This window comes from Aotus nancymaae, unplaced genomic scaffold, assembly GCF_030222135.1.
Source record: "Aotus nancymaae isolate 86718 unplaced genomic scaffold, 86718_ANA_hifiasm-v0.15.2.pri h1tg000089l, whole genome shotgun sequence".
Classification (NCBI taxonomy): Eukaryota; Metazoa; Chordata; class Mammalia; order Primates; family Aotidae; genus Aotus; species Aotus nancymaae.
This window is the reverse complement of record NW_026988504.1, coordinates 23,990,393-24,004,714: the sequence shown is the minus strand read 5'-3', so window position 1 is coordinate 24,004,714 and position 14,322 is coordinate 23,990,393. Positions and strand designations below refer to the sequence as shown.

Here is a 14,322-nt window from a genome sequence, read left to right as displayed (position 1 = left end):
AGAGTCTTGCTATATCACCAGGCTAGTCTCCAGTTCCTGGGCTGAAGTTCCTGCTTCAGGTTCCAAGTAACTGGGATTACAGGCATGAGCTGCGTACCCAGCAATAGTATCACGGTTTTTAAAAGTCACTGAGGGCGGGTGTGGTGGCTCATGCCTGTAATCCCAGTGCTTTGGGAGGCCGAGGCAGGCAGATCACTTGACGTCAGGAGTTCAAGGCCAGCCTGGCCAACATGGTGAAACCCTGTCTCTACTAAAATACAAAAATCAGCTGGGCGTGGTGGTGTGTGCCTGTAATCCCAGCTGCTCAGGAGGTTGAGGCAGGAGAATCGCTTGCACCTGGGAGGCGGAGGTTGCAGTGAGCCAAGATTGCTCCACTGTACTCCAGCCAGGGCAACAGAGCCAAACTCTGTCTCAAGAAAAGAAAAAAAGTCACTGAATAGTGATATAAAATCACATTTATGCTTAAAAAAAAATCCAAAATATTTGGGAAATGAGCTAGGAGTGAGGATACAGTTTTCTGGGTTAAATATTTCACAACTAGTATATACTTATTAATACTTGTGATTTAATCTCCACCTCCCAGGTACAAGCAATTCTCCTGCCTCAGCCTCCCAAGTAGCTGGGATTATAGGCATGTGCCACCACACCCAGATAATTTTTGTAACTTTAGTAGAGATGGGGTTTCATCATGTTGATCAAGCTGGATGGTCTTGAACTCCTGACCTCAGGTGATCCACCCACCTTGGACTCCCAAAGTGCTGCGATTACAGGTGTGAGCCACAGCGCCCAGACAAAAAGTGTATGTGTGTGTATATATATATATACACATACATATATATATACATATATACGTAATACATATATATATTTTTTTAGACGGAGTCTCCTCTGTCACCCAGGTTGGAATGCAGTGGCATGATCTCAGCTCACTGCAACTTCTGCCTCCCAGGTTCAAGCGATTCTCCTGCCTCAGCCTCCCGAGTTGCTTGGACTACAGGCAAGCGACACCATGCCCAGCCAATTTTTGTATTTTTAGTGGAGACGGGGTTTCACCATGTTGGCCAAGGTGGTCTTGATCTCTTGACCACCCACCTTGGCTTCCCAAAGAGCTGGGATTACAAGTGTGAGCCACCAAACCTGGTCCAAAAAAGTGCATTTTTTAATAGCAAAAGCACAAAGGGATTTAAAAAGGGAAAGTGAGGGCCCTCAGGAGTGGAAAACAAGGGACTTCCCATGACAAAACCAGCCTCTGTTCATAATACAGACCTTCCTCCACCCATTGCTATAGATCATCAGATCATGGGACTATCTCCTATGGCTACATGGAAAAGGAAGGTGAGCTCTCCTGTCCCTATTCGGTTCCAAAGACCCCTAAAGTAAACTCTCAGTTACCAGGATGCCCTCAGAGGTCAATAAAAACATTCAAACATCCAACTCACATGGAAAAGTGGAAGAGGAAAATCAAAACGAGAAAATTCCCAGATTCTCCAACTAGACAGTTTGGATACCCAAGCTCAGGAATGACTATAATAAGCTCTCCTTTGGAGGTCTCAACATCACGATGCAAATTTAACCCCAACCCTAGGCTAAAAATAAAACTTCCTGTCCGGGCACAGTGGCTCACGCCTGTAATCCCAGCACTTTGGGAGGCCGAGGCAGGCGGATCATGAGGTCAGGCAATCGAGACCATCCTGGCCAACATGGCGAAATCCCGTCTCTACTATAAATACAAAAAATTAGCCCGGTGTGGTGGCACATGCCTGTAATCCCAACTACTCAGGAGGCTGGGGTAGGAGAATCGCTTGAACCCGGGATGCAGAGGTTGCAGTGAGCCGAGATCGTGCCACTGCACTCCAGCCTGGTGATAGAGCAAAACTCCGTCTCAAAAAAAAGCTTCCTGAGGGCCAGGTGCAATGGGCTCACACCTGGAATCCCAACACTTTAAGAGACTGATGCAGGATGATTGATTGAAGCCAGGAGTTCGAGACAAGCTTTGGCAATAAAACAAGACCCCATATCTATAAAAAATATGCCTGTGGTAGCTACTGGGGAGACTGAAGCAGGAGTATCTCTTGAGCCCAGAAGCTCAAGACTGCAGCGTGACATGATACCTCCACTGCACTCCAGTGTGGGCAACAGAGTGAGCCCCTGTTCCTAAAAAGTAGAATAAGATAAAAATAAAATAAATAGGAACTTCCTACCAAATAACCTATATTTTCTTTTTTGATCTTAAGGTCATTTTATATATGAAAATGTTGAGCTCCAGTGATGTGAAATATCCTGCCCAAGTGCAGTAAGATAGAGGCAGAACTTACCTGCAGAATCCGCATCAATTTTTTTTTCTTTTATCTATTATAAAATGCTATACTGTCCTTTTTTTTTTTTTTTTCTTGGAGACAATCACAGCTCTCTGCAGCCTTGACCTCTGGGGCTCAAGTGATCCTCCTGCCTCAGCCTCCCAAGTAGCTGGCACTACAGGTGCACACCACTATGTCAGGCTAATTTTTAAATTTTTTTTTTTTTTTTTTTTTGGTAGAGACAGGGTTTCACTATATTGCCCAGGCTCTATTTTAAATCCAACATTTGCTTTTGTCCCCTTTAATCTTGACCCCAAACCCAGTCCTAATCCATAGTGGGCTCCTTTAATCTAGCCCTAACCCAGTGAAAATGGCTTGTTTTGCTCTCTGCACCTCCTTGCTCCCTCCTCCCATCTTCTCACCCAGAAATCTCCCATGCTTCCTTCTTGAATAAGAGCAATCCTGGGCAAGCAGGCAGGACTAGATTCAGACAGCCTGGCTCTCTTCTGCATCATTGTAGAAATGATCCTTACCAGGAGGACTTTGGAGTTCACGTCAAGCAGGCCATTGACCCTCTCCCACTGGATTCCTTACAAAAGCAGCCTCTTGACCACAGAGGAGGACAGCATGTTATCCGTGCTCTTGATCCAACAGCCTGAGATCCTGAGATGAAGACGTCAAGAGAGACCATGACGGATAATTTGTGGTGGACAGGAATCAGTAAACTGGGACAACAGCAGCAGCTGAGTCCAAGGGTCAGTGTCTGGGAGTAATTTAGGAAAGTTTGGTGCTGACAGCTGTGTCTGGGACTTGAACGTCATGGCCAAACCAGCTCCTGGACTCCTCAGCTGCTTCAGGCTAATGAACCTCTGGCCCAGGACACAAGAGGCAGCTGTGGTGTGGCTGAAGTCAGGGCCCCTGGAGGTCCAGGCTCGGCCTTGCTGCTTCCTTAGTAGTGTGACCTTAGACAAGTCACTCAGGAAAAGAGGAAAGGAAACTAGCATTCAGTGAGTGCACTGCCCTTTCTCAGCTGCCATCCTCACTGGTGAGGAGGGGAATGTTCCTATTTTACGTAAGTCCTGAAGGTAAACACGTCATGCAAGCTCTGTAACTGGGAAGGAGAAAGACAGAATTAGAACTCAGAGCTCCTGAATTCAAATCCCGGGCTGTTGGCCCTGAGCTTTATTGTTTCTGTAAAATGGTGATAGTAATACACTCACCCGGCACATGAAGTCCCACACTGAAGGTTCTAAACCCTTTCCTCCTTTCTCCCAACCTTGGTCCTGAGGAGCTGCGGCACCTCCTTCCCAGGAATATAGTCATCGTATTTTGCCTCCTCCCAACAGGTTTGTGGGGCTGGGTCCCAGGAGGTGTCTTGAAGGGAGGGTATCTGGACTTCGGTTTTCCCTCTACCCTACTCCCCAGACCTTCTCCCGACTCTGGAGGGCCGACTCCCGCTTCTCGCTGGTTGTGACTGGCGGGCTGACAACAGCGGGTGTTCCCAGGGATAGGATAAGGAACCCTAAGCTGCCGGGCCCAGCTCCAGGAGCTCCTTCCCCCACAGCCCAGGGCAGCCCCTTAGGTGCAGCGGCGTCGAGAAGCCGCTGGAGTTCCCAGTCCCTCTCTCTTCTCCGGGTCTGGGAGAGCAGCTCGCCGACCCCTCCAGCCCGGAAAGAGAGGGGGCGACTCGAGTCCGGGAGCGGCTCCTTGGAGACCCCGGAGAGTCCTGCGCGCCACGCGGCCGAGCCCCCGAAATAGATCCCGGTTCCGGGGTTCCGGGGTTCCGGGAGCTGTCCAGCCCCGCGGGGTGAGCTGCGAGAGAGGGTGGGCCAACGCCGGCGAGGCGGAGGGAGCCGCGGGCGCCAGGCGCGGGTGCGGCGGCGACTCCCCCTCCAGCCGCGGGCCCCGGGCGTCGCCCCCGCCCCCCACGTGGCCGCCGCCGTCCCAGCCCCTCCGAGGAAGCGGCGCGGCTTCCTGCGGCTCGGGCCGGGGATATAGGCGCCCCCACACCCGGGCCAAGCTCAGCGCCGCCGCAGCTCCTCGCCTCCTTGCTGCACGATGGCCTCGCTCCGAGCGGAGCGCGCCGGCGACCCCCGGCTCGCTACGACCCGCGCTGGGCGGCCGGCAGCGCTCCGCCTCCTCCTCCTGCTGGGCGGTGAGCGCGGCGCCCCGAGGCCCGGGCGGGAGGCGCGGGAGGCCCCGGAGGGGAGATGGGAGAGGGGCTGGATGGGCGAGGCGGGAACGGACCCCGGGGTTCGGGCGCGGACTGACGGACAGAGCAGCACTGGACTTCGGACGGTCCCTGACCTCACCTCGGGGCGGGCATAGCTCGAGCTGCTTCCCGCTGGGGAAAGCTGGAGTGCCGGCCCCGGCCCCGCAGAGAGGGCTTGGGAGGCCGGGAGCTGGCCAGAGGGGAGGGGGCTTTGGGTCTGGGTGTGAGTGACAAGGAGCTGGTGCCAGCCCCTCCCTCCCCAGCAGAGATGTCCGTGGGGTCTAGATTATTCCTCTTTTTCTTCCATGGTAGCCCTGCTTTCAGAGTGTCTCAGTCCCCCAACCCCCCCTCGCAGATCCCACTTCTGGGGTCCCCGCTATGCCACCCTCCTCTCTTGTTTCTCCCCACAGCTGTCCTGAAGCCCCAGGAGACCCTGGCTCAGCCTCTTCCCACCACAAGCACACCGGGGTCAGAAGGTGGGTACCCACGGTGTGGAAGGGTGGCCTAGGGCAAGGACGAGAGCAAATTCAGTGGGGAGAGTCCCTTTCCCACAAGGCCCGCACAACCCCAACTGCTGGCCCAGTAAACTCCCCTCTGTTCTCTCTTGGGGTTCCTTGTGGTCTTCCTCCCTGTCTTCCCACAAAGTCCCTGCACAGCTCTGAACTGGCCCACCTCACAGGTGGGTCAGAAGACCCCAGGAAAAGGTGTATGTGGACGTTCTTATCAGGCTGGGATGGAAAGTACTTAGCACAGGGAAGTCATTACAGGATTCCTGAGCTGGGACTCTGTCCTCAGCCAGAACTTCTTGCTAGGGAAACTTTCTGAAGGGTTCCCCCGTTTGAAGGCAGGTGGTTCACCTTGTAAGCACCTGGGCAGGAGGGTTTGGAGGGAGGGGCAGGGCTGTGGTCATTGTGCAGCATCTGTACCTACAGTGAAGACGGTGGAGAACTATGAGGCAGCTGTCCAACTTTGCTGGAATTATTATAAGTATCAAATGGATTCTATCGAAAAGGATTGGTGCGACTGGGCCGTGATTAGCAGGTAGGGGCAGTGCTGGAGGGTGGCTCAGGCCCAGGGTTGGGCCTGCTCATTGCAGGTAGACCTTGAGTGAGTGTGGGGCACTCCTCTCCCTGGGCGCACCCCCTCACTCACTCAAGTCCTCTCCTGTCCCCAGGCCTTATAGCACCCTGCGAGACTGCTTGGAGCACTCTGCGGAGGAGTTTGACCTGGGCTTCCCCAATCCTTTGGCAGAGAGGATCATCTTTGAGACTCACCAGATCCACTTTGCCAATTGCTCCCTGGTGCAACCCACTTTCTCAGACCCCCCGGAGGATGTACTCCTGGCCATGATCATAGCCCCCATCTGCCTCATCCCCTTCCTCATCACTCTTGTAGTATGGAGGAGTAAAGACAGTGAGGCCCAGGCTTAGGGGGCCACAAGCTTCTCAACAACCATCTGACTCTGCTTCCCCACCCCCACCGGGCCTCCCTCCTCCCCTCCCTACTCCCTTCTCTCACTCGAGCTCCCACCACAGATCCCTGGATTGTTGGAAATGGAAGCCGGGTGGGATCATGGCACAGGTTCTGTAATCTTCAAAATAAAACTTTTTTTGTACAATGTCCTCTCCATTTTAGTGGGACCTGTGTCGTTCCCTGCCATTCCCACAGACTCTCAGCTCTGGGTAGCAGAAGTGGAAAAATCTGGATGGCTCACTGTTCTGTTCATTTCACCTGCCCCCCTGCTCCCGACCTCCATGAAGGTCACACCCCTATATTCTTTTCTCCCAGGCGGGCCTTTCCTGCCCTTATCCAAACTCGGCTCCAGGAAACAAGCAGGAAGAGACTCCCTTCCGGTCTGGACAGCTGCTGGGGGCCTGCGACTGGGGAGGTGTGGGGGAAGGGGCAAGGGAGGAATCTCTGCTTGTGACTCCTGCAAGAGGGGCAGGAGGCTGCCCAAGGGGCCCTGACTGTTCCCTTCTTCATGCCTCAGTTTACTCTCAGGGCCTGGGAAGAGGAACCCTGACTGAGCAACAGGAATCCATTCCTAAGGACCTCACAATTGAGGGCAAAAGCAGTGGGGGCTTCCTCTACTAGGTTCACCACTCCCCTCTGACCTCAGCCCTCATCCTACTTTGTCCTGGACTGGGTGTGGCCTGCAGCCCAGCAACACACTGCCCCCTGGTGTCCACTGAAGCTAGCAACCAGAGATGTCTGTGATCTGGAAGAAGCTCAAGGCTGAGGAGCACTGGACCCCCGGGTCAGAAAACTGCCATCACCACAGCAACCACTAGTTTCTTGTCTTTGTTTTTGTTTTTTTGAAACAAGGTCTCGCTCTGTCACCCAGGCTGGAGTGCAGTGGCACAAACATGGCTCACTGCCCTCGACCTCCTGGGCGCAAAGATCCTCCCAACTCAGACTTCCAAGCTGGGACTACAGGCGTGTGCCACCATGCTAGGCTAATTTTTTTTTTTTTTTTTTTTTTTTTGAGACGGAGTTTCGCTCTTGTTACCCAGGCTGGAGTGCAATGGCGCGATCTCGGCTCACCGCAACCTCCGCCTCCTGGGTTCAGGCAATTCTCCTGTCTCAGCCTTCTGAGTAGCTAAGATTACAGGCACGCGCCACCATGCCCAGCTAATTTTTTGTATTTTTAGTAGAGATGGGGTTTCACTATGTTGGCCAGGATGGTCTCGATCTCTTGACCTCGTGATCCACCCACCTCGGCCTCCCAAAGTGCTGGGATTACAGGCGTGAGCCACCGCGCCCGGCCCGCTAATTTTTTTTTTAAGTTTTTTTTGTGCCGGGTGCGGTGGCGCGTGCCTGTAGTCCCAGCTACTCCGGAGGCTGAGGTGGGAGGATGGCTTGAGCCTGGGAGTTCTGGGCTGTAGTGCGCTATGCCAACTGGGTGTCTGCACTAAGTTCAGCATCAATATGGTGACCTCCCGGGAGCAGGGGACCACCAGGTTGCCTAAGGAGGGGTGAACCAGCCCAGGTCGGAAATGGAGCAGGTCAAAACTCCGGTCCTGATCAGTAGTGGGATCATGCCTGTGAATATCCACTGCACTCCAGCCTGGGCAACATAGCGAGACTCCGTCTCTTATTTAAAAAAAAAAAAGGCCGGGCGCGGTGGCTCAAGCCTGTAATCCCAGCACTTTGGGAGGCCGAGGCGGGTGGATCACGAGGTCAAGAGATCGAGACCATCCTGGTCAACATGGTGAAACCCCGTCTCTACTAATACAAAAAACTAGCTGGGCATGGTGGCGCGTGCCTGTAATCCCAGCTACTCAGGAGGCTGAGGCAGGAGAATTGCCTGAACCCAGGAGGCGGAGGTTGCGGTGAGCCGAGATCGCGCCATTGCACTCCAGCATGGGTAACGAGCGAAACTCCGTCTCAAAAAAAAAAAAAAAAAAAAAAGGATTTTTTGTACAGATGGGGTCTCACTGTGTTGCCCAGGGTGATCTTGAACACCTGGCCTCAAATGTTCCTCCCCAGTCAGTCTCCCAAAGTGCTGGGATTAAGGGCATGAGCCCGCTGCACCTGAACAAACACTAGTTCTTAGCTGGACCCTTCTATCAGCTTCTTGAGACAAACAATACTCTTAAGATAACTTCCTAGCCAGGTGTGGTGGCTCACACCTGTAATTTCAGCACTTTGGGAGGCTGAGGCAGGTGGATCACAAGATCAGGAGCTCGAGACCAGCCTGCCCAACATGGTGAAACCCCATCTCTGCTAAAAATACAAAAATTAGCTGGACATAGTGGTGCAAGCCTGTAATCCCAGCTTCTCGGGAGGGTGAGACAGAATTGCTTGAACCCAGGAGGCAGAGGTTGTGGTGGCCAAGATCATGCCATTGCACTACAGTCTGGTTAACAGTGCGAGACTCCATCTCAAAAAAAAAAAGATACCTTCCTACTTTCTAGGGTCATACCCAGCCCCTCTCTGCAACTCACCATTGTTGTATATGAACACACCTATATGTTCCCTGGATAATGAGGCCCAGTTCTCACCTAGTAACCTACACCTCCAGCTCTCCCTCGGACACAACTGCCAGGTCTCCAAAAACATCTACAAAACAACTTTATCCTCCATGGATACACCTGTTTACTCCTTGTGGCACCCTGAGCCTCTTTAGGGACTTTCCTTGTGTTGAAATATCTGCCACCTTGAGTACACACATGTCCATTTCTTGGGGTATCCCTACCTATTCTATATATGCTTGTATGCTTCCTGGAACATGCCTAATCATTCTCTGAGACATACTTCTCTCGGGCACATCTGTTTTTCTAGCCACACATATGTTCCCTAAAAATATTTTGAGTTGGCTTGGCGCAGTGGCTCACTCCTGTAATCCCAGCACTTCGGGAGGCTGAGGCAGGTGGATCACCTGAAGTCCGGAGTCTGAGACCAGCCTGACCAATATCGTGAAACCCTGTGTCTAATAAAAACACAAAAATTAGCTGGGCATGGGGGCATGTGCCTGTAGTCCCAGCTACTCGGGAGACTGAAATAGGAGAATCGCTTGAACCCGGGAGGTGGAGGTTGCAGTGAGCTGAGATTGCATTACTGCACTCCAGCCTGGGTGACAGAGTGTGACTCGGTCTCAAAAAAAAAATTGAGTTTTCACCTGAAATACAGGTTTGCTTTATTTCCATGAAGGAATCTGTCTTCCTAAGTATATATATCTACTCCCTTTGTGGCATGTATTTGCCTTCATGCATTTTATTAATATACATCAAGAACCTGCTGGTATAAGACACTGTGTGTGGTGTATTATGTTAGAAAGATAGGTTAGAGAGCCTGGTTTTCTGCCCTCAGTGGCTTTCATCTAGTAAGGAAGTTGACGTGTACAAACAAACAAAAAAAAGAAGTGTGTGATGAGAATCATGCTAGGGATACAAGCCAAATGTTAACTGAGTGCAAAGGAAGAAGGGATCACATCTGGCTAAGAAGATCCCAGGAGGTGTGATGACAGGAAGGTGATTGCAGAGTTGGTAGATGACTAGGCCTTAGCCTAGGGGAGAGAGTAGAAAGGGAGGTAAATTACAAAATTATTGCAATAATCCAGGCTAAGAAAATGAGGACATGGAGAAAAGGAGTGTTGAATGGGGAAATGGAAAATAACTATAAAGCAGAGGATATGATTTAAAACAGGAGGGAAGGGCCAGGTGTGATGGCTCATACTTGTAATCCCAGCACTTTGGGAGGCTGAGGTGGGAGGATCACTTGAGGCCAGAAATTTAAGACTGGTCAGGGTAACATAGTGAGACCACGTCTCTACCAAAAACAGGCCGGGCTCGGTGGCTCATGCCTGTAACCCCAGCACCTTGGGAAGTCGAGGTGGGTGGACCACTTGAGTTCAGGAGTTCAAGACCAGCTTGGTCAACGTGGTGAAACACCAAACACCATCTCTGTCTTTTTTTTGAGACAGAGTGTCGCTCTGTCACCCAGGCTGAAGTACAGTGATGCAATTTTGGCTCACCACAACCTCTGCATCCTGGGTTCAAGTGATTCTTATGCCTCAGCCTCCCAAATAGCTGAGACTACAGGCACATGCCACCACGCTGGGCTAATTTTCATATTTGTAGTAGAGACAGAATTTCACCATGTTGATGTTGACCAGGCTGGTCTCGAACTCCTGAACTTAGGTGATCCACCTGCCTCAGCTTCCCAAAGTGCTAGGATTACAGGCATGAGCCACTGTGCCCAGTCCAAAACCCCGTCTCTACTAAAAATACAAAAATTAGGCCGGTGCAGTGGCTCACACCTTTAATCTCAGCACTTTGGGAGGCCAAGGTGGGCATATCACCTAAGCTCAGGAGTTCGAGACTAGCCTGGTCAACATGGTGAACCCCTGTCTCTACTAAAAATACAAAAATTAGCCATGTGTGGTGGCGTATGCCTGTAATCTCAGCTACTCTGGAGGCTGAGGCAGGAGAATCACTTGAACCTGGGAGGCAGAGGTTGCAGTGAACCAAGATTGTACCATTGCACTTCATCCTGGGCAACAGACTAAAATTCAGTCTCAAAAAAAACCAAAAACTAGCTGGGTATGGTGACACGTGCTTGTAGTCCCAGCTACTCTGGAGGCTGAGGCAGGAAAATTGCTTGAACCTGGGAAGTGGAGGTTGCAATGAGCCAAGATCGCGCCACTGCACTCCAGCCTGGGTGACAGAGCGAGACTCTGTCTCAAAAACAAACAAAAACTCAACTGGGTGTAGTGGCACACGTCTGTAGTTCCAGCTACTTGGGAGGCTGAGGTGGGAGGATCAGGAGTTCAAGGTTATGGTGAGGTATGATTGGGCCACTGCACTCCACCACAGGCAACCCTGTCTCTAAAAAAATAAAATTAAATTAAAAATAAAATACTGGCGGGGCATGGTGGCTCACTCCTGTAATCCCAGCACTTTGGGAGGCTGAGGTGGGTGGATCACCTGAGGTTGAGAGTTCAAGACCAGCCTGACCAACATGGAGAAACCCTGTCTCTACTAAAAAAAAAAACAAAATAAAATTAGCCGGGCATGGTGGCCTATGCCTGTAATCCCAGCTACATGGGAGGTTGAGGCAGGAGAATTGCTTGAATTTGGGAGGTGGAGGTTGCAGTGAGCTGAGATCTCCCCATTGCACTCCATCCTGGGCAACAAGAGCGAAACTCCATCTCAAAAAAATAAACAAATAAATAAAATAAAATACCAACAGCCCCTTGATGTATATCATGTATATAAAATGCAGGAAGGCGGCCGGGTGCAGTGGCTCACGCCTGTAATCCCAGCACTTTGAGAGGCCGAGGCGGGTGGATCCCGAGGTCAACAGATCGGGACCATCCTGGTCAACATGGTGAAACCCCGTCTCTGCTAAAAATACAACTGGTCAACATGGTGAAACCCCGTCTCTGCTAAAAATACAAAAAATTAGCTGGACATGGTGGCGCATGCCTGTAATCCCAGCTACTCAGGAGGCTGAGGCAGGAGAATTGCCTGAACCCAGGAGGCGGAGGTTGCGGTGAGCCAAGATCGCACCATTGCACCTCAGCCTGGGTAACAAGAGCGAAACTCCGTCTCAAAAAAATAAAATAAAATAAAATGCAGGAAGGCAAACACATGCCATGAAGGGAGTAGATATGCCTTTAGGGAAGACAGACACATTCATGGAAATAAAGCAAACCTATATTTTAGGTGAAAACTCAAAATATTTTTAGGGAATATTTTCCACTTCCCTGTTCGACACTCCTTTGCTCCATGTCCTCATTTTCTCAAGCCTGGATTATCGCAATAATTTTCTAAGTCATCTCCCTTCCTTCTCTCTCTCCTAGGGAGGAAATTAGCAGGACTTGGATAAAACAGGAGGGAGAGGCCAGGGCTGAGGGAGAGGAGAGGTTAGGGGTGACTCAGGCTTTGGACTTGAGTTACTAGGACAATGATGGCAACAATAATAGAAAAGAGCCATTGAGGAGGAGGAACCGTCCTGAAGAAAAGAATGTACAATTATAAGGTAACAGTGGAACAAGGTGTTATGTTCCACAGAGAGTTAGAAATGGGGGTGATGGGAGTGGAAAGAGGTTGGGTCTGGTAATATAGGTGTGGGAGTCTTCTGCACAGAAGTGCACCATAAAGCCATTAGATGGATGAGAACTCTAAGACAGAATGGTTCATTGAAAAGAGGAAGGCTGGATGGGCGTGAAGGCTGGCTAGGCGTGGTGACTCATGCCTGTAATCCCAGCACTTTGGGAGGCTGAGGCTGGTGTATCACAAGGTTAGGAATTCAAGACCAGCCTGGCCAACATGGTAAAACCCTATCTCTACTAAAAATACAAAAATTAAGTGAGCGTGGTGGCACACACCTGTAATCCCAGCTACTTGGGAGGCCAAGGCAGGAGAATAGCTTGAACCCGGGAGGTGGAGGTTGCAGTGAGTGGAGATTGCGCAACTGCACTCCAGCCTGGCGACAGAGCAAGACTCCATCTCCGAATAAATAAATAAATAAACAAACAAATAAATAAAAATAATTAAAGAAAGAAAGAATGAGAAAAGGGCCGGGTACAGTGGTTCACGCCTGTAATCCTAGCACTAGGAGGCTGAGGCAGGAGGATTGCTTGAGCTTAGGAGTTTGAACCAGCCTGAGCAACATGGCAAAAACCTATCTCTACAAAAAATTTAAAAATTAGCCAGGCGTGGTGGTGTGTGCCTGTAGTCCCAGCTACTCAAAAGGCTGAGGTTGAAGGATTGCTTGAGCCTGGGAGGTCGAAGCTACACAGAACCAAGATCACACCACTGCACTCTCCAGCCTGGGCAAGAGAGTAAGATCTTGTCTCAAAAAACAAACAAATAAATAAATAAATAATGAGAAAAGAGAGAGGGACAGAGGGAAGATCAGAGATGTAACAGCAGAACAAGAATAAAGGATTGTCAAAAGCCAACAGTGGTGGCTCATACCTGTAATCCCAGCACTTCGGAAGGTTGAGGCAGGCGGAACACCTGAGGTCAGGAGTTCAAGACCAGCCTGGCCAACATGGTGAAACTCCATCTCTACTAAAAAAATACAAAAATTAGCCAGGAGTGGTGGCAGGCACCTGTAATCCCAGCTACTTGGGAGGCTGAGATAGGGAGAATTGCTTGAACCCAGGAGGCAGAGGTTGCAGTGAGCCCAGATTGCACCACTGCACTCCAGCCTGGGCTACAGAGAAAGACACATAACGGCAAAGGAAATGGTGAGCTTTGAGAAGGTATTATCAACCAAATGGTTCATTCATTCATTCATTTAACAAATATTTGTTGATCATTCTGTGGAGCAAGTACAGGGCACAGTGTTTTTAATCTCCGTTTTTTTGTCTGTTTTTTTTGTTTGTTTGTTTTTGTTCCAAAGCAATTTTTTTTTAAATTTCTTTGTATTTTTGAGATGGAGTCTTGCTCTGTCACCCAGACTGGAGTACAGTGGCGCGATCTCAGCTCACTGCAACCTCAGCCTCCTGGGTTCCAGCAATTCTCCCACCTGAACCTCCCAAGTAGCTGGGATTACAGGTGTGCACCACCATGCCCAGCTAATTTTTTGTATTTTTAGTAGAGATGAGGTTTCACCATGTTGGCCAGGCTGGTCTTGAACTGACCTCAAGTGATCTGCCCACCTGGGCCTCGCGAAGTGCTGGGATTACAGGCGTGAGCCACTGCAGCCGGCCTTTTATTTCTTCTTTTTTTTCTTTTACCCATAGACTAAGGCCATAGAAACTGTGCACATGAAGGATAGATTTGGATGAGGGAAAGGTTGGAAATCAGACAGAAAATTGAGATGGCAGGGTCAAGGGTTGTACTTTTTATTATTATTATTATTATTATTATTATTATTATTATTATTTGACACAGAGTCTCATTCTGTCTCCCAGGCTGGAGTGCAGTGGTGGGATCTAGGCTCACTGCAACCTCCACCTCCTGGGTTCAAGCAATTCTCATGCCTCAGCCTCCTGTATAGCTGGGTTTACAGGTGTGTGCACCACCATGTCCAGCTAATTTTTGTATTTTTAGTAAAGACAGGGTTTCACCATGTTGCCCAAGCTGCTCTCAAACTCCTGGCCTCAACTGATCCACCCACCTCAGCTTTCCAAAGTGCTGGGATTACAGGTGTGAGCCACTGCACCCAGCCGATACTTTTTTTTTTATTTAAGAGAAAGGATCTTGTTCTGTCATCTAGGCTGGAGTGCAGTGGTTCGATCATACCTCACTGCAGCCTCAAACTCCTGGCCTCAAGCAGTTCTCCTGTCTCAGCCTCCCAAAGTGTTGGGACTACAGGCGTGTGTCACCATGCCTGGCTAATTTTTAAAAGTTTTTG

The 14,322-nt window shown here is 50.4% G+C and overlaps 1 protein-coding gene across 1 annotated transcript; it reads left to right on the top strand.

The window, feature by feature from the left end:
• Positions 1-4,355: 4,355 nt before the first annotated feature.
• On the top strand, positions 4,356-6,129 carry RAMP2 (receptor activity modifying protein 2). Its single transcript, XM_021673665.1, has 4 exons — positions 4,356-4,452; positions 4,920-4,985; positions 5,442-5,550; positions 5,684-6,129. The coding sequence occupies exons 1-4, from the start codon at positions 4,356-4,358 to the stop codon at positions 5,937-5,939; spliced, it is 528 nt and encodes a 175-aa protein (XP_021529340.1). The 3' UTR covers positions 5,940-6,129.
• The last annotated feature ends 8,193 nt before the right edge of the window (positions 6,130-14,322 follow it).